At 47.4% G+C, this 20,604-nt stretch overlaps 1 protein-coding gene across 1 annotated transcript in view; it reads right to left on the bottom strand.

Annotated features, from left to right (window-relative positions):
• Positions 1 to 20,604, bottom strand: part of Itga9 (integrin subunit alpha 9) — a 296,042-nt gene that overhangs the window by 104,838 nt on the left and 170,600 nt on the right. The window contains exon 17 of the mRNA XM_051140720.1: positions 17,192 to 17,268. Coding sequence (XP_050996677.1) covers positions 17,192 to 17,268 — 77 coding nt within the window. The remainder of the gene's footprint in view (positions 1 to 17,191; positions 17,269 to 20,604) is intronic.

The raw sequence follows: 20,604 nt of genomic DNA, 5'->3' as shown, positions 1-20,604 counted from the left end.
TATAGTGTCCATTTTCTAGCACTTTCGTATCTTGATGGACACATTAGTTTTTCATTAAAAATTCCTCTCTAATATATCTCTGTACTGTTTGCTCTGTATGGGTATTTTGCCTGCATGTGTGTTTGTGTACTGCATGCAGGCCTAGTGTCCTTGGAGGCCAGAAAAATGTGTCAGACTCTTTGGAACTAGAGTTACAGACAGTTGTGACCTAGTGGTATAGACCTAAGGTTATTGTGTAATTCAAACGCTGATTTCTGTGCCCTGCCCCCATATCTGGTTCTGAGAATCCTTGTTCTGAGAATCTCCTATCTCAATGTCATGTAAACACTGCTTCCCAGTTGTCCTGTGAATTGCCTATAAAGCAGCTTACAGCCAATTGCTGGGCAGGGGAGAGAATGGGGCTGGACTTCCTGCCAGCCAGGGGAGGAGGAGCTAGAGGAGGAAGTAGGGGAGTCAACCACAGGAGAAGTCCTGGAACTCTTGGAAAGCTGGAAAGCTACAAAGTGCAAATATCTCTGGCATGTAAGCTGGGAGGAAACCAAATTAGCTTAGAGGGCTAAGAATAGATTAGTAACTGCTCAGTTCTTGTGCTGTGCAGCTTGTTAAAATAGTATACTAGAGTCTCAATTATTTGAGTAATAGCCAGGTTAAGAGAGAAACTGAGAAGCAAACATAGTTATAGAAAAATAACAATGTGGGTGCTGGGAATTGAACCTGGGACCTCTGGAAGGTCAGTCAGTGTTCTCTGGAGTGCTGCTAACACATGTTAAAGCAGTCACTTTTGAATGCACTGTGGGGTTCCTAATTCTTTAGCATGGATTCACTTACTGTTAGGTGTTACTGGTAACCGACTGGGGCTTGTGTGAGGCCCAGGCTCTCTGCTGACTTTATTCTCTGGCCTCACTCCCTCCACACAGCACAGTGACTGCTACACTTCCTTACTGGATAAACTTGACGCATCTTACCAATGATGCTGAGTTCTCATGGGAAGAGAACAACCCACTGCCAAAGATTCAACAGGAAGAAACTAAGTGGCCGAAGGACTTTCACTGATTGATTTTTTTTCCCTCACTGGATTTAAAAAAAAAAAAAAAAGATTTATCTATTATTATGCAATACAGCAATACTCTGCCTGCACGTACACCTGCAGGCCAGAAGAGGGCACCAGATCTCAGTATAGACGGTTGTGAGCCACCCTGTGGTTGCTGGGAATTGAACTCAGGACCTCTGGAGGAGCAGGCAGTGCTCTTAACAGCTGAGCCATCTCTCCAGCACTGCCCCCCGCCCCACCCTTGGACATTTTTAAATGTTCCTAAAGATCTAACTTTAGCGGTATCAGCTACTTGACATAAAATACGCTTTCTTCTTGCTGCTGGCATCGACTGGCCTAAGTGAAGGGTGCTAACTACGCAGCCACTGATTAAATGCATCCAAGTCAATTGCATCCAGCAAAACTATTGCTGAAAGAGAAATTTTCCAATCACAATGATAGGAAAAGTAAAGCAAATCAGATCAGTTACTTAAAAAAAAAAAAAAAAAAAAGCACAACAAGCTGGGTGTGGTGGCACACGCCTTCAATGCCAGAGCTCGGGAGGCAGAGGCAGGCGGGTCACTGTGAGTTCGAGACCAGCCTGGTCTACAAAGCAAGTCTAGGACAGCCAAGGCTACACAGAGAAATCTTGTCTCACCCCCCCCCCACCCCAAAACAGCAAAAAACAAAACCCACAAAAACAAAAAACAAAAACCAAGCACAACAGATTGAAGATGTGGCTGAGTAGAGGGGTGCTTGCTTAGCATTTGTAAAGCTCCAGGTTTAATCCCAGTACCAAAAAGAAAAACTATAGTGATAATGTTTATCTCTTCAAAACTCACTTGTAAATTATGAAGTGGGGTAGGCTGGGAGGGAGATCTGAAAGGAGCTGGGGGGAGGGAAAGGAAAATGACCAAAATACGTTGCATGAAAGATTTACAGAAATAATTCAGTGGCTTTGTGAGTATTGAGAGATGCCAAAGAAGAGAAGGCTCCATGGGAATTTCCCCACTAAGTTTTTCTTTCTAATTTTACCTAAATCTGGTGTTCAAGGCTTACCTGCCAGCCAAGTGAGTGCCATTTGTCACCTGTGATATGCTGGGGATAATCAGGTGAGGCGCAGGGCCTCTGGAGCACAGGAACAGCCAGACTGCTCTAGGAGACTGGGAGGCAGTCTTGAGATGTTTCAGGAGAGAGCTCCAAAACTCACACAGAGAGGGTGACACAGAGGAGGAGCAGGCAACAGACGAGGGCTCTGACATCAAGCCAGTGACCTCTCTGGGTGCCTGGAACCTAAACATTCCAGAACCGTGGAAAACACAAGCCTTGGAGTTATGTCATCTGGCATAAGGAATATCTGTGTCCTGATTCCAGGCAGTTGCTGACTGAGGGCTGTTGTAGCAATGGGAGGTGGCACCCACTCCAAGCACCTCTGATGAGCAGAAGAGATTTAGTTGCTGGTATCAGGACTGAGGCCAGGGATAAAAGGGATCTAGATAAGCAAGGCCCCCCCCCCCACAAGGTCCTCTGCTATCAACAGGAAGTAGCCCAGTGAGTGACATCCGCCAGTAGAAAGGGACACCCACCAGTTAATCCTGTTACTTATGAAAAACACATGTTGCTTCTGCGTAACATATAACCTCACCTTTGTGGTCCATGGTGGTTTCTACAAGGGTGTCTCCCAGGGACCACAGTTTCAGTCTCTTTGCTGTGTATTCAGGTGGGTGGGTGCACATATGTGTGCTTGTGGGGGCTGTGGTCAGAGGTGAACCTCAGATGGCATTTCTCAGGAGTTATCCACCCTGTCTATTGAGACAGACTCTCTTACTGGCCTAGAATTCACTGGTGGTAAGTAAGCTGGGCTGGCTGGCTGGCTAGTTAGCTCCAGGGACCTCACCATCTTTTTTACCTCCCTGCACTGAGACTACAAGCAAGCATCCCACATTTAGCTTTTTATGTGGGTCTGGGGATCAAGCTCAGATTCCTCATACTTGCCCTGAAAGCACTACAGTGACTGAATTATCTCCCTAGCTCCAAAGAGTTTCAATATCCATGGCAACTCCCAGTCTACGCAGTCCCCACAATTCTGATGCATGTGGGTCGTGAATACACCTCATAGCCAGGGCTGACTACTGGAGGATTGCGTCAAGGGGTGCGTACAAGTCATCTGTGACTGACAGGTGTTACAGGAAGAGAGGTGTGCCTATGCTGTTAGACTATAAAGTCCTTGGAATCTTGTTTGTGCCATAAACTACTGTGCCTTAAGACATTAACAAACAAATAAGCAAACAAAATACCTGTTGGTGAGCCCGAGGGCCATAGGTTACTGTGTCTGCTTCCAAATGTAACTATTTTTGGGGCAATTGACTAAGAAGTTGGCAGGCAGCAAGCACCCGATAGCACCCTGCATGACCCCAGGAAGGCAGCTGCAGGTACTCCCAAGACACAACGACATTCAGTCCTATAACATAGCTAAGGTGGTCATCCGTGGTCAAGTCTATAGCTAAGGTGGTCATCCGTGGTCAAGTCTATAGCTAAGGTGGTCATCCGTGGTCAAGTCTATAGCTAAGGTGGTCATCCGTGGTCAAGTCTATAGCTAAGGTGGTCATCCGCGGTCAAGTCTATAGCTAAGGTGGTCATCCGCGGTCAAGTCTATAGCTAAGGCGGTCATCCGCGGTCAAGTCTATAGCTAAGGCGGTCATCCGCGGTCAAGTCTATAGCTAAGGCGGTCATCCGCGGTCAAGTCTATAGCTAAGGCGGTCATCGCGGTCAAGTCTATAGCTAAGGCGGTCATCCGCGGTCAAGTCTATAGCTAAGGCGGTCATCCGCGGTCAAGTCTATAGCTAAGGCGGTCATCCGCGGTCAAGTCTATAGCTAAGGCGGTCATCCGCGGTCAAGTCTATAGCTAAGGCGGTCATCCGTGGTCAAGTCTATAGCTAAGGCGGTCATCCGTGGTCAAGTCTATAGCTAAGGCGGTCATCCGTGGTCAAGTCTATAGCTAAGGCGGTCATCCGTGGTCAAGTCTATAGCTAAGGCGGTCATCCGTGGTCAAGTCTATAGCTAAGGTGGTCATCCGTGGTCAAGTCTATAGCTAAGGCGGTCATCTGTGGTCAAGTCTATAGCTAAGGTGGTCATCCATGGTCAAGTCTATAGCTAAGGTGGTCATCTGTGGTCAAGTCTATAGCTAAGGCGGTCATCCATGGTCAAGTCTATAGCTAAGGTAGTCATCTGCGGTCAAGTCTATAAGCATAGATCAATTATTCCTGAGCTCCCTTGATTCCTCAGCGAAGCATTTTTACTCTTAGTCACATTTCGGATCCCTCCTCTGGAACACTGGCAACTGCTCGTTACAGAAAATTACTTATCTCTTACTATCAACACAAAAACCCACCCTCAGACCTGTAACATTTCGATATATCAAGAGTAAAAAAAAAGCTGCCAACATCGGCCTTTAGTGGTGAGATGCCAGGCTAAGTGAACTCATCAAATACTCTACAGATGAGAGCGGGATGACGAAGATCAGGACATTGGAGGTAAATGGCAAAAAGCTGTCTCCAGAAAAGAGGGAGGAAAGTGCATCCATGTTTATGGGCATGTATTATGAGATCAAACTGTAGCGAGCCTAGAACTCTCAAAGCTAACAGGGGTGTCAGGGTCAATGAGACTAACATCTTCCTTTTACAGTTAGAGGCACTGCAGACTAAGTAAGGCGAGTGGCTTGGTGACTCATTTGCTAGCTAATGGTGGTACTCCTTGACCACTTCCCAGTGAGTACCAGGATTCAAATCTGCATCTGTCACAAGTCCGCACAGAGGAGCAGGCATGGTGGGTGTACACTAGCATCACGTGCACTACAAGGTGGAGGCAGGGGGATCATTGTTGAAGGGCATTCTCAGCTAGCTGGCAAGTTTGAAGCCAGCTTGGGATGCACGAGACCCTGTCTCAGAAATAAAAAACAAACAAAAGACTCAAAAACAAACTCAGGAACTAGGTACAAAATCACGAGGACCAGAAAAGTAAACAGAGGAAAGCACTAACACCAGGGCTTACAAGCACCACCGTCCTAGGGCTGGGAAGAGAAAGGGCCTTGTGTTAGTTTCTTTGTATCAGTGTGATAACATACATGCCAAGACCAAAAGCAACTTGCACGTTTGTTTCTGCTTATGGCTCCAGAGGAGAGTCCTTAGTGGCAGGGGAGGCATGGTAACAGGGACCGGAAGTGGAGCTATCACGTCTCAACCTCACACTGGAAGCTGAAAGAGCAACAGCTAGAAGTAGGATACGACCATAAACCCCAAAGCCTGACCCTGGTGCAAGGCGCCACCTCCTAAAGGCTCCATAACCCTCCAAGTAGGGCCACGAGCTGGGGGTCTGAGTGTTCAAATACATAAGCCTGTGGAAGGACACTTCACATGCAAGCCACAACATGGGTGGCTGGAGGCAGGACTTCGCTGTCAGAGTCCATGCATTCACGTGTTTATTTTCACACTTTAATTAATGGCCTCAAGGAAAACATCAATACTTGGTCCTATAATAATAACCATTTATTAAGATATATTATTACAATTATTCTACTTTATTGCTAGCAACTTTTCTGCGTCCAATTTGTATATATAGAAAGAAAGGGTAGTTTATATGACGCTGTTCTTGGTTGTCAACTCGACTGCATCTGGAGCTAACTGAAGTGGGAATGGCTGGGCACACCTGTAAGGGACTTTTCCTGACTGAATCGTTTGAAGTAGGAAGTCCCACCTTAAATCCAGATCTTTCGAGGAGGGATGATCCACCTCAGATCTGGGCCACGCCTTCTAGTGCAGCATGTATATAAAGGGCATGGAAGAAGAAAGCCTTTCCTCTTTGCCTGCTTGCCTTCATTCTTGCTGGCAATGTCATTCCTCCACTGGCATTAGAAGCTGCTTCTTTGGGATTCTGGAATGTACTGAAGACCAGCTGAGACACCCAGACTTGGGTACTGAACAAGTACGGGATTCTTAGACCTTCTGTCAGGAGACAGCATGGTTGGACTGGCGGGACCACAACCTGTGAGTCACTCTAATAAATCACACGTATATTCATCCTATCAGTCCTGTTTCTCTAGAGAACCCTCGGGCAATTTATAAGGCTTAAATTTTATTATGGGTTCGGGCATAGTTTTGAGACATATTTTCCAAGAATAATGGAGGGTGGCTACAGCTTTCATATTTATGACTTTGGTTGTTTTTGTTTCTTTGCTTTTGTTTTGTTGTTTTGTTTTTGAGGCAGGGTTTCTTTGTATAGTCCTAGCTGTCCTGGAACTCTCTCTGTAGACCGGGCTGGACTCAGACTCAGAGATCCACCTTCCTCTGCCTCCTGAGTGTCGGGATTAAAGGAGTGCACCACCACCACCTGACCATGTTTATGACTTTAACAATGCAAAAACCCAAGCCACTACCATTAGATTGAGTATACCATGTACATATGTAAGCGCTAACTTTCTCCAGCACCGGGCTAGTTGACGGGGCTGTGCTGTGCATCTGGCCATGCTCTACAAATCTTTCCCAGTCTCGAGGAGCAGACCCTCATGGTAATTAGCTCCAGTCAGAGACTGGGGGCTCCAGAAGGCACCGCCCTGATGCTTAGCAGGGAGTCAGGGGGATGGCTCCTAAGACTGACTATCTGGGCTGAAAATCCATTTGTACAAAGGTAGAAATGCACTCATCTGGGCCAGTGTTACATTCATACAGTAAAAGTAAAATACTCAGAAGAATTTACCCAAAACAGTGGTTTCTCCATCAGGCTCAGAGTACAGCCAGTCTATGTTACTTAAAAAGTAATGTGCTCACAGCCCTGATGATTCTAGCTCTAGCACCAGCTAGGACTTCCACCAACAACCTTGTTTCTTCTAATGAGGAAACACTGCAAGCCAGAGGACCCACCCCACCCTGTCCCCTGGTCCCTCCAGGTGGCTCAAGAGCTTCCTGTCCCATCCCTGCCACTGCTAAAAGAAATGCCAGTTCTCTGATAACAAAGGAATTCCGAGCCTCATCAGCCTTTACCTCGGGAGTTTCCGGAATCATGAAGTCTTGGGAACATCTGGAATGAATCAGGCTCATTCTCCGTAACAACTGGATTAAGGACTAAAATCCTCTGGTGGGGGGAGGGGGCAGAGGCAGAGGAGTTCCCAAGATCTGGCTGCTTGCAGGTTTGATGCCATGAGGGAAGAGGGGCCTGTGTAGGGGTGCTTGCCTTGGGCCAGCTGAAGGCCTGTGGCCGCAACACACCGTGTCACACACACCTGTGATGGTTTGATCAGCATGCCAGCCTGATGACTGAGGCGATCACAGCCCCTGTGACAAGTCACTCTCTAGTGCACAATGTTTTCCAATGGGTGACACCAAAGGAGACAGGTTAAAAAAAAATGTATACACACACACACACACACACACACACATCCTGAGATGGCAAGTTTTCCTAATTGTACACCTTCCTGCTAGGAAGTGAGGCAGCCACAGGGGAGCAGGAACCACAAGCTCTTTCCCCCCTGGTCCCTGGGTCCATAAGGCCCTGCAGGTGTGAGTAGGCACATATTATGCAGCTGCAGCCACATAGGCAGCCTACACGGTGTGGCTTGCCACACATGCTACCATAGCCTGAGTTTTCTTAAGCTCACGGATGCTCTGATGGACTTCCCTGGGTCCTTGCTGAGCAGAGAGCAGGGGATGACTATAGGTGTCACACGAGAGGTGCTGCTGGCAGCCACAGGGAGAGACTGCGGCTTTTACGTTTGGCTATACGTTTCTAAGCACTGCCCTAGGCTTCAAAAGAAGGCCCACTTCTAGATGTTTCAATAGTGAGACTGCCTCACAGCAAACCAGAACACGCTTGTCTCACACCAGATATTTCCTCACAGGCAGGGGAACCTCTAGGACATATTTCTAACCTGGTTTTGTGCTGCTGCTTCCTGTTGACAGCATGGTGACACAAAGGGGCCCTTCTCAAAATGGTGCGTGAAGTGGAAAGTGGGATAATGAAGAAGTAGGTGACAATCATATTGGACGGACGTGTGATCTAGTGACGTTCTGCTCCCTAAGCCAACAGTAAACAATACGAAGTGGACTTGACAACAACCACAACTCTGAGGTAGGGATAAGTGACATTTCAGACTATCTATGATATTATCTAAAAGCATCTGCCCTTTACGTGTGTGACAAGGTCACAGGTCCTGCTCATGCCCCTGTGGTTTGCTGCCACATCCATATTTGGATAGAGTACTAACTTTCTCTTTGAAGCTAATGAAAATCAAGATGCAACTGTCTTCCTATCTAAGCCCGTAGACCCCATGGATTCCAACTCAGATCACCAACAGGGCGTGGAGCTAAGGCTGAGACAGCTCCTGTTCCATGGGACGTGCCCGTGTGGGGACTGGCTTTAGGATGGGGAGGGGAAGCTGTAATGGAGGGTGAGGAGGTGGAGAGGGCATGCCCAGCCTTGGATGCCAGGATGAAAGAAAGATGAGAGGGGAATTTTAAAAAGGCATGTAATAAGGAATTGACAACTAGAGCTGACCTCCCTCACTGCGATTTGACCACTCTTGCTCATTAACAGCAAGCCGGGTTCTCCCTGAATCCCAGGAGGACCGAGGAGTGGCACGGGTGAGCATTCTCTCCTCCTGGGCTTAGTCGGTCAGATGGTCTTTACGCTTCCACACCAGAAGAAAAATAGGAAAATGTTTTTTCAAATGTGTTCCCTTTTCCCCCTTGAAGAAAAGTAGGTGTTAATTGACACAACACTATTTCCCCCTTGTTTAAACCTCGTCACCACACAGCTTTCTGAAGAAAAAAAAATGTCTGGGTCTTGAGGCAAGGCTAATGGTTCTAAGTGGGCAGCTGTGCTTCTCTCATGGTGGGAGATATTTGGTTGCCCTGAGTAGGCATGTTTTATAGTGGGAGCATCTCCCACAGGATGGCCCTCTTCCTGTATCCTGTGGATGGGGGTGGTCCCAAAGTCCTGGGAACAAGCATCAGGAGACAATCCCCAAGACCCAAGTCCTACGAACCAACCTGATGGAGCCCTCGCCTCACATCACTCCACATTCCTGCAATTCTAAGACAACGAGCCCCAAGCAGCTGGCCCACTGCTCATGTCTGATAAGTCCCTCCATTTAGATTTCATTTTTAAATTCAGAGTTCTACAAAGGACTTTTCCTGCCTATCCAAGAGAGGAAAGAATAGACAGAGCAGACACAATGGGTAACTTCTAAGCATCTCAGCGCAGGCTCTGAGGATGTAGAGCGGGCGTCGTCTCGGTGTCGACTGGATGGTTTTGTGGGAACCAGCAGTACAGCCTGAGCAGGGTTATGGTCTTAGGTCTTGGTCTGGCTCAGAGGAACATGTGCAATAGCAGCCGTGTTAACTAGTTACTCTTCACCAAGGGGCTGGGCTTCTGCACACCACACATTGCCCATTGCTTAAGCGTTGAGGAGAGGAGTAACTACTTAGGCAGGAGGCCACAGTGACTCTCTGAACCTGAGGAGGGCAGTTATTAGTTCAACATGGCAGTACATTCTATTCACTGGCACACAAGGGACTTGGGTGTGGTGCCAACAGCATCCACCCAGTTCTCCATGCTCAGATTGAGACCACCTGGAAGGAGGTCAAGGACAAAGGCTCATAAAATCCAGAAGGCTTCTAATGTGGTCCCCGCCCTCCTGAAGAAATGAACTGTGATTTATGGGCATTCCGCATTTTAACCAAGTTTCACCTTTGGCTTATAGGGAGGGGTGGTACAGCCACTGACCACTGGGGACAAAAAGAAAGCATAATGCCTCCTCATGTGCAGCAGTTTATGAAAACAAGCAGGGCGTCTTCATCTGCTTCTGGTTATACCAGGTGGCTCAGCTCAAACTTGGGGGAAGGGTGGATAGAGCGGGGGGGGTGGGGTGGGGGGAGAGGAGGAGGAGGATGAGAGAGAGAGAGAGAGAGAAAGCCAGAGGAGGAGAAGAGAGTGCACATTTGCAGAATCAAAGTAACGTCACACCTTTCTTGTTTGGCTCTTGGTGGAGTCTAGTGCTTACTGACAAAGATCTTAACGAAGACACAGCCAAGATGGAAAGATGCGAAGGCTCTAGTGGCACCATTCTCTTGATATGTCCCTTGCTTGGGTCCAGTTATTAGGACAATGGTCCCTGTCATCGCAATTCTGCTGGAGAGTCTCTGACACAGAAACCTCCCATGGCTGGCTGTACTTGAAAGCTCAGGAAAATACCACCAAATAGAATTTTATTAGGCTACTAGCATTAAGGGCCTCTCAGGGGAGATGGGTGGCTCAGTGTGTGCATGCTCTTGACCTTGCTGAGGCTGCTATGGTTACAGCCTCTGTCTTCCTTAAGTGCCCTTCCATGGATCCCTATTCTCACCAGCCAGGGAGAAGTTGGAACAAAGCCACCATGATCTCAACAGTGGGAAGGGGTGCCATGACACTCTTTGTTGGCATGGATTTCTGCTGCTCATGAACATGGAAGGTTCCCTCAGTGCTGTGTCTCTACAACAAAAGAATAAGGTGGGCCTTGGGTAGCAAACTTCCTCCCATCCCAGGGTCAAGGAAAAGGAAAACACCACACACAGACACACAGACACACACACAGACAGACAGACACACACACACAGACACACACACACACACACACACACACACACATACACACACACACACACACATACACATTTCCAAGGCATTGCAGCTTTGACATAGGCCAGGCTCCTCAAGATACAGTGACCATAAAGACAAAGGACATGAAGGTGGCAGAACCCAGGGCGCGGGACCCGCCACCAAGTGTTCTTCTTGCATTTAAGTCTTGCTTTGACCTCAGGTGAGCGATTTCCATACTCCTGGGTCTAGTAGCTTTAGATTTCTCCACAGCGTGAGCAATGTTGTCTCTCCAGAGGCAACACAGCCATATTTACTTCCCAGCAGTGTTCTGAGAGTAAGGTGCTCTAACTCACCTACCAAGCGCTCACTGTACACCAGACAGGTGTTTCGTTTTGTTTGTTTGTTTGTTTTTTGAGACAGGGCCTCTTTCTACATAGCCTCTGACCATCATGGAACTCATTATGTAGCCCAGGTTGGCCTCAACCTCAGAGAGAGTTGGTTCTGCCTCCTGAGTGCTGGGATTAAAGACACACACCTCTATACCTGGCCAAGCAGGCACTTTTTGAATCAGTGAAATACATATGAATCCATCAAATACTACATTTTCAGGTACCATAGTTATCTCTCCATTTTCAAGATGAGGAGACAAAGTCAAACAGAGTCTAAGTACTGTATCCAAAGTGATGCAGTGGGGGCAAGATGCCATGGAACCCTTGTGTACATCGGGAGCTTTTCTCGCCTTTTAGTTTTATGAGCATGGTGTTATGCCTGTGTGCATGTGTTTGCACCTAATGCACGGCTGGTGCCCCTGGAGACCAGAAGAGGGTATTTGATACCCTGGGACTGGAGTTACAGACAGTTGTGAGGCTCCATGTGGGTACTAGGAACTGAACTCAGGCCCTCTGGAAGAACAGACAGTGCACTCAATGGCTGAGCCATCTCTGCAGCCGCACATGGAGAGCACGGTAGTGTACCTGGTGCACAGTAGATGCTCAGTAACAAAAAAAAACCTCACTTCTGGTCTCCACAGTGCAGTTGATGGTTCTGACCATCAAGAAGGAGAACAATTTGTTTCCAACCATGGGTGCTGTTGAGGTGGGGTGGTACTCCCTAGAAGGTGTCTCTTCAGTGGGTGGAGCTAGCCATCCTCCAGCCAGTCAGTGGTTTAGGGGAACACACTCTCCCACAAAAGCAGTGCTACCAAGGTTACAGCCAGATGGTTTGGACTCTGCAAATATTCCACGTGGCCTTTTCAAGGCCCTTAGTTTTTAACTGGGGTGGGCTGATACAGAAGCCTTGATGTGTCCCACTATGCCTGATGAGGTGCATCAAAAACAAGTGGAAAAGTTTTCAACGCAACTGCCATAAATTATTTTCTTTTCTTGTGCTCACGTCTGGTGCTTTCTTAGGTGCTGTGCGTACCCAGACAGGCAGTCGGATCGTCCTGTGAGTGGAATTGGCAGCGCAGGTTAATGGAAACCACCTGACCAACGTTACCCCTGTTCCTGGGTATTTGTGGATGACATGCCTGTGGAACTGGGTTCAAACCTATTAAAACTCTCAGAGTTTTAATCCAAGAGTTGGATGTCTAAGTGTCAACAGACCTGAAGGCACACATGCTCTCTGCAGAGAAAAATAACATCCAATTGGGGCAGAGTGGCAAATGTCTGTAATCCCAGCTACTTGGGAGGTTGAAGTGGAAGACTGCCAGGTTGAGGCCTGCCTGAGCTCCTTAGCGAGTCTCTGTCTCACAAGACAAACAAGAGAAAAACACCAACTATATTCATGCTCCTGGGCAGACACAGCTATCGCCTGGCTCCACCCCAGCCATTCTGGGTGAAGTCACTCCAACATTTCCCTTCTACTTTCTCTTTTAAAATTTATTTCTCTCTCTCTCTCTCTCTCTCTCTCTCTCTCTCTCTCTCTATGTACAAGTACATGCATAAATAGAGGTGTCTGATGCCATGGAACTGTAGCTATGGTCAGCTCTGAGATGGGAACTGAACTTGGGTCCTCTGTGAGAGCAGTAAAGTCTCTTAATCAGTGGGCCATGTCTCTAGGCCAGCCTTCTATCTCCGTAAGACACAAGCTGCATAGTCTGCCCACCATCACAGGCATCCTCCCCACACTCCTGTGCTTCAGCTTCCATAGTTAGGGCACAGATAGTGACAGCTAGGTTCTAAAGATGAACGAAAGGCCTAAGTTCTATCCAAAGCACCCTTGAGAAAACTTTGGGAGCACCATAGGGGAGATGTGACCTCAGCAACCCCAAATTCATCGCACTGCTATTTATTATTATTATTATTATTATTGGTTTCTCTGTGTAGCTTTGGCTTTCCTAGACTCGCTTTGTAGACCAGACTGGCCTCGAACTCACAGCGATCTGCCTGCCCTCTGCCTCTCGAGTGCTGGGATTAAAGGCTTGCACCACCACGTCTGGCCATCCTGCTGTTCTTGAGACAATGCCTCAGACCTTTGCCAGGCAAGTTGGAATCCAGGTGGATAGAAAGAGCAGAAGACTCCAAGCTCCAGGTGGAACATGCTATTTTTGAGTGCTGGAGGCCAAATGACCCTTCCCATCCCAATATCCCATGCCTCTATTCCATGCCCCAATATCCCATGCCCCAATATCCCATGCCTCTATCCCATGCCCCAATATCCCATGCCCCTATCCCATGCCCCAATATCCCATGCCCCAAGCCCCTGAGTGTGGCTTGCTGAACCCCTGTGAGGATTATGCCCCTTTCCTGGGACCTTCTCCTTCTCCCTTGGCTTCAAGAAGAAGAAGCCCCAACTCATGGTATACTGCAAGCTGATCCTTCTGTTTCCTTCTTTCTCATCTCTACAACCCTTGGCACCCACAGTTCCTCATGGGAGTCCAGACTTCTGCTCTCATCTTCTCTTTACCCAGAGTGCCCTCAGTCATCTCCACTCCCCTTGATATGAGGCTTCTGGAGACGCTGCCCTATGAGAGCCTACCTACCTTTCCTGTCACACCTACCACTGTCGGCCATTCTCTTGGCTCTCTCCTACACAGACCAGGAGAGCAGGATCCACCAGCTATTCATTTCTGCAGCTGCTTATAGTACCAGCTCAAACAAGAAATGCATGCGCATTGCCCCCTCAGGCAATAAGGAGTTGAGAGAGGTTATTCAACAACAGAGAAAACTTCCTCTGCCTCAAGGCACTGAACTACAGTGCATCCAATCTAGAGTCTGGTCCTCACTGGTTTTCTGACCGTGTCTTCCCTCATAAGCCTGGCTTGAAAGAGTCTGTGGTTTGGTTTCACATCTCCACTCATGCAATTATGAATGGGTGTGTTTCCCCGATACCTCCTGCAGGAAGCCAGGGGCTTTAAGAGCTCCACAAAGGCTTCTTTCATGGATGATCCGGCCATGGAAAGAGACCCTGGGTCCTCTAGGAAAATCCCTCATTCCTGCAGATAGGGCTCTGAGAACACTGTTCCGAGGCCCAGGAATCTCATCCAGGTTCCCAGACTTAGCTCTGTCCCTAAGTTGATGACGGCCCGAGAAAAGCCAAAGTCTCCCTGAAAGTGTTACGGTTTCAGGATGAGCAAAGAGGCTACTTATTCCATATGGACCACAGTAGATGATATCAGGAGATCACTCTCCTCTGCCCGTCTTCATGCCCATTCCCATAAAATTTGAAATTCTACTCACTAAAGAGGCAGAAAATACTTTCCATCCATTGGCTTTGAGTTTGACATGCTGGAGCAAAAAAAAAAAAAAAAAAAAAAACCAAAAACCAAAACAACAACAACAACAAGGCCTAAGCGACAGTTCCCCCGGTTCTGAGCCCAGGCCTAAAGAGCCAGGGCTTGTTTGTGCCCTCACACAAGTCTGGCATTCTTTGTGAAGAATATGCCCACTTGAGCCACCTGTCCCAGAGCGACAATGAAAGAATGGCACTAAGTTGGGATAGCCAGGCCTAGAATCTAGCCCTCATCAAACCAGAGGCATAAACAAGTCATCCAGGGGACAGATGACCTGCACATCCGTAAGAAGAAATGGCCGCCACTGTGGGCCACTGAGATATTTTTGTCTCTATGTCTCTGTCTCTCTCTCTCTCTCTCTGTATGTGTTTGAGAGAGAGGAGAGAGAGAGAGAGAGAGAGAGAGAGAGAGAGAGAGAGAGAGAGAGAGAGAGAATCTGCTGAGTCCACTCACTGTACACCCATTGTACTTAATGTGCTTAGTGCTGACCCTTTAGGGCTAGGTAACCTACTGGGGAAGGCCAATTCTCCCTCCCAGCAGCCATTAATTATGTGCAGCTCTTCATGCTGGCGTGGGGCTTGTTTGGTTGTCTTCATCCGCGTTGGGATGTCAACTGATGCTGTCATTGTTAGGTCATGTTTAGGTGACCATGTGGTTAGGGTTTCTCAGCTACTATGGATCACACCCTTGGGCTTTTCTTGCTCGGCTTCACCGACGCTCTGGAAAGGTCAGCAACGGAAGCGGCTTAAGCCAAAAGTGCTTCGCTGACCACAATCCTTGACTTTTTTTCCACCTTGCTAAACAGAAAGCACAATTCACAAATGGCCAGCCAGGATGCCAGAACTTTCCTAGCAATGTTTAACTATGGATCAAGTGGAGATTTTCCTACCACATGAGGTCTTCCTACCATCCAAAATAAACCCCGGCACTTACAGTCCAGCTCAACATAAAAAGAAACTCATGTATTTTCCCTAAAACGCCTTTTTGGAACACATACCCAAAATTAAAATGAATGAGCTGATAATTTATGAACCTTCCTTAAAATTGATGTCTCTAACCATCCCGGGAGGCTCTTCTCACTGTTAAACAACCCCATTATCCACTCTATGCGTCTAAAGCAATTTCCTAAGCTTAGGAAAACTTGTGCTTCTTTAAGGCACCACTCCTTCCAGAGTAAAAACCAAAGGCAATTAGTGCCTAAGACGCAGGGAGAAGAACTTGTAAGTGTACCTGTGGGGGCGGGGCCTCGGAGTGTTATGCCGCCCTCCCTGGTACACTCCAACTGAAGAACAGGATCTTAGTTTGAGTTTCCTTTGATGAATAAAACATTATTAAACACCAGAAATAAAAGTGTGGAGCTGAGGCTATGGCTCAGTGGATGCTTGCTTGCCATGCAGGGGTCATTGCCGGAACCCATAAAAAAGGCAGGCACGGTGGTGTGCACTGGTAACTCCAGGGCTGTGGAAGGAGAGCCAGGTGATCACGGGGCTCACCTGGACACCCAGCCCAGGCTTAGTCAGTCAGCTGGTAAAGTTTTCCATGGTCACAGGGCTAGTGAGAGAGCCCTCTCTCAGAAAACGATCTGTACAGCCCCTGACAATGTCACATTGGATGGTGGTTGGCTTTTGGCTCCACACACACATGTGCATTCACACTCACCTACCCCCCATAAACACACAGTGGACCCCACTTGTAATCGCAGCACTCTAGAGGCTGAAACAAGTGGGGCTTAGAGGCCAACCTGGACTTAGAGGACAGCCTGGGCTTTGTAAGACTATGCAAAAGAAAAGTAAAGGTCCTAATGTTACGTCATCACAGATTCCAACTTAACTCTCAGTGTTTCAGGTTAGGGCAAGTACACAATGAAACACTTTGCACGGTACCTATCAACACTGATAATTGTTTGAGCAGTGTCTATAAATCTTGCAGAGGGGGTTCCTGGCCCCAAAGCTAATATAATCTTTCAGAAGGCGTGCTACAAAAGGAAACCATTGTCTGATGTGCGGCTGACTCAGGATAAGTGCCGTCCGTCATCCTAAAAGAAGTCTAAAATAAAAGGTTGGCAAAGAGGAAACAGAAGGCTTTGGTTTGGTTCATCCCTGGCCAGGGGGGATTTGTGGACTATGGGAGGAAGCCCTGAAATAATAAAAAGACTGTTTGCTTGCATCAGCGGGCCACTTGCCCGCTTCCTTCACCCCATCCTGCCTCAGAAACTGTTCGATGCTAAAACAGACACCACTGCTAAATGTCAGGGAAAGAAACATGAAAGGGATCTTCACATAATACTACCTTAAGTCACATGAAACCATCCTCAGGGGTCAAATGCTGGCAGTTTCCCATAGTGCAATGTAATACGAAGTAATAAAACGTCAAGTCCCTTCCCATCACACAAATAAACACAGAAATTATAAGGAGCAGTCAATTGTGAGATGTGGTGAAATTGCAGGCCGAACCCCAGCGACTCTCTCTGGCAATATCATCTATTAAAATTGCATTTGTAACATACATCCGAAGACCAGCTTACAAAATATCCTAACCCACCAATACTGCTTATCTTTTTTTGTTGTTCTTGGGGAAATCTAAACATCCAGATTTGGGGTATAGAAAAGAGACCAGGGAAGGAGGGAAGAATGGGAGGATACAAGGGATGGGATAACCATTGAGATGTAACAAGAATAAATTAATTAAAACAAAACAAAACAAAACAAAACAAAAAAAAAACCAAAAAAACAAAAACAAAAACAAAAAAAAACAAAGAGACCAGCTTCCTGCAACAGTGTCGCGAGTGAACAGTGATGTACCTGGAAAGCAGCAGTTTCCCCCGGAGCTGCAGGTCAGCGGCACAGTCCTCAGATCGGCAGTTCCTCTCAAAAACGGTCTGTGAGAGAGAGAATGGGAAGGTTGGTACAGCATCTGAATGGATGAATAATGGCCAATGCCTGCTTGCAAACCAGCACCCTCCAGGCACTTTCCTCCCCACCTCAAGAAGCCAGCTCCCCTGCATGTGGAGGGGATGACTTTCTCAAGGCTCCAGGGGAGCCCTGCTGATAGTGGCCTGGAGGCCACAAGCAGAGGCCACGGGCAGAGGCCACGGGTACATCCCTTCCTTGCTTTACTTCTCACCTTACTGAGCGCTTCAAGTGGTTCTTTCTAGAAGCATGAAGGAGGGGCTGGGGAAGAACACTTCCTGTGCTGGCCTCTTCTGGCACTCTAGAAAAGCCAGCCTTGGCCATGCATGCCTTTCAGCCTGTGCTGGTCTAAGAATATCTTCTAGATGCTCTCAGACATCAGTGACCAGCCATCTCTGCAAAGTTCCCCGAGACACTAGTCCTCCCATGTCTTTCATGGTCTCTCTTGGGGAGGAAGAAAGTCTTTCCTTGAACCACTCTCTGCATGAGCAATAGGGCCATGTTCACTTACTAGTCCCAGAGGGAAATGTTAAAGGCATTCAGGCCTTAGGGCTGAGAATGCAAGAGGACGAGGATTATTTTAGGAGCCAGTGGTAAGCAGATTATGCTGTCATTTCTCTCATCATGGCTGGGCCTTAGCAATCAAAGCCCTGCTCAGTGCAGAGACTGAAGGTCAATGTGTCAAAACCGGCTTGGGTTCCAGAGAACCAGGGATGCACCAGAGTGTGGGCCTGCCTGTGACGGTTGTCCATGCACTGGGGAGCAGCAGTGGCTGATGGGGTGTGGGCCTGCCTGTGACGGCTGTCCACGCACTGGGGAGCAGCAGTGGCTGATGGGGTGTGGGCCTGCCTGTGACGGTTGTCCACGCACTGGGGAGCAGCAGTGGCTGATGGGGTGTGGGCCTGCCTGTGACGGCTGGCCACGCACTGGGGAGCAGCAGTGGCTGATGGGGTGTGAGCCTGCCTGTGACAGTTGGGAGTAGCACTGGCTGAGGCTGCAACTCCTTCTCTCTGAAGTAGAAGAGGATGGGAGAATTTGTCTGTCACTGTGGTCTCCGTCTCTCTAGTGATCTGATCTATGTTGCAGGATATTTGATCCCAATGTGATCCCTGAGATTGTGAAGTGTAAAAACCTGTATATGATCCCATTGCAATCCCTTGGATTGTGACCTATAAAAACCTGTCTTTTGTTTGGCGTGGTTGAGCCCTAGCACACAGCTTTAATCCAAGAGCTTTCTGCACACAGGATTTTAAAATGTTAACCCTAGGTCAAGAGGTGGAGCAAGAAGCCAGCTGACAGGGATTAAAGAGTAGGAGAGACTTTGAGTTGAGGGGTATTTAAGCCAGCGTGTAGAGGTAGAAGGTATTTTTAGCTCTCGGGCTTTACTCCTGGGATTTTTAGCTTTAGCTCTTTAGCTTTTAGCTCTTTGGCTCGTAGCTCTCTAGCTCCTCGGCTCATTGGCCTTTGGCTTTTTGGGCCTTGAGCTAGGAATCCTTTGGCCTTGTTTTTTTTTGTTGTTTTGTTTTTTTTTTTTTCCTTTTCCTCCTGGGCTGAAGCTAAGCTAGTGAGCCTTTTGGGTCATTTCCATTGGGACAACAGTTGAGTAGGAAGGTCAGCTGGGTGGTTTCTCTGCCTCTCCGAGCTATCAGGATTTTCACCCCAGCATCTGGATCCTGAGTCTATACTGGTAAAAATAGATCCATCTGGGACTCTCAATTAAAATGACAAATCTGTGGAGAATGTCCTCCCTACTAGACAATGAAGGTGCTTTACTATTTCAGGAGGATTTGGCAAGGAGAGCCTGTTGCCCTTCATTAGCTGTAGTTTATCAACTTTCTAGACTCCTTTAAGGACACTGCTCAAGTTGGTGAAGTTTTTCCCCTCTTCCCAAGCATAGGTCTAGGTGTTTTTTCCCCTTCCCACACTATCAGTCCACATGGCCTCTGAGGGTGCCAATATGGACTCCAGCAAGCCTGTTGGCTAGAAGAAAGTCTAGACTCCACCAGACGTGGTAACTTTGCCCATGGAAATTCACAATCGCAAGCCACATTTCCAAAAGAATAAAGTGTCCCAGCCAACATTCCCTTCCCTAATTATCATGGAAGTCTTGGGGAAAAGAGGAACTTCCTGTGTTCTTTTGGATCATACTGAAGCAAGGAAAAAGCCAAATTCCAAAGTGGCTTCAAGAAAAGACTTCTGTGATGTCCTATCACCACCAGGGAGAAACTAGGAGAAGAGAATGTGGGGACTGTGCAATGCAGTATGGTAGTTCCTCCCTCATAGGAGCTAACAACTACTCCCTGGTATCCAGCAGGGTCTGTGGCTACAATAAAAGTCCTACTGTGGTACTCTCAAGCCAACTCCATACAAAGCAACAGAGCATTCTCCTAGTTACTTGTTCCTGCAACTTAGCTACTCAGAGCCAAGGAAGCCCCAGATTTTTGTAAAGAGGTTCCCACGGGATCCAACTGTCATGGGATAAGGGCTCTCAGGGACTTCAGAGTCCCTGGTGGGGACCTACTCTGTACAGAGAGATGAGGTGGTCTGACCAAGCCCTGCCAAACAGAAAATTCATAAGCAAAGTCACCATTTTCCCCATCTTTCTCTCTGTTATTGATTTTTAGTTTCATTCCATTGTGGTCAGAAAAGATATTTGGTATGAATCAAGCTTTGTTAATATTTATGTTTTCTCTCTTTTATTTTTATATCTGTCCATTTATTCAGTATATATAACTATATAAAAGCAATTGGTGTGGTGTGGGAGAGAACCAAAAGAGCACTGGAGAGAAGGCTTGGTAATTAAGAATGCTTGCTGCTCTTGTAGAAGGCCCAAGTTCAATTTGCACCCACATAGGGGTACCTCAAAACCTCCTATAGCTACAGCTTTAGGGGTACCAGTATTTTCTTCTGGATTTATTGGGTACCTGTACACACACGGTGCACATGCAGACAAGCAGGCACACACAAAATAAAAACAATAAATAAATCTTTAAAAATAAAATTAAAAGGACCAGCTCCAAAACACAAGGAATGGGAGGACAAATTCTTACTGCCTCCCAGCTATGCCTGAACCAGACACACTACATCTGTTAGAAAAGAAAGAGGGGAAGACTCTTGAACTCATTGTCACAGGAGACAATTTCCTGAACCGAACACCAACAGCTCAGGCTCCAAGGTCAACAATTAATAAATGGTGCCTCATGAAACTGAAAAGCAAGGGACACTGTCAACAGAACAAACGACAGCCTACAGACCGGGAAAAGATCTTCATCAACCCTGCATCCAACAGAGGGCTAATGTCCAAA

The sequence above is a fragment of the Acomys russatus genome, chromosome 32 (assembly GCF_903995435.1).
Source record: "Acomys russatus chromosome 32, mAcoRus1.1, whole genome shotgun sequence".
Lineage (NCBI taxonomy): Eukaryota > Metazoa > Chordata > Mammalia > Rodentia > Muridae > Acomys > Acomys russatus.
Note: the sequence above shows the minus strand (reverse complement) of the source record. Positions and strands in the feature narration are given on the sequence as shown.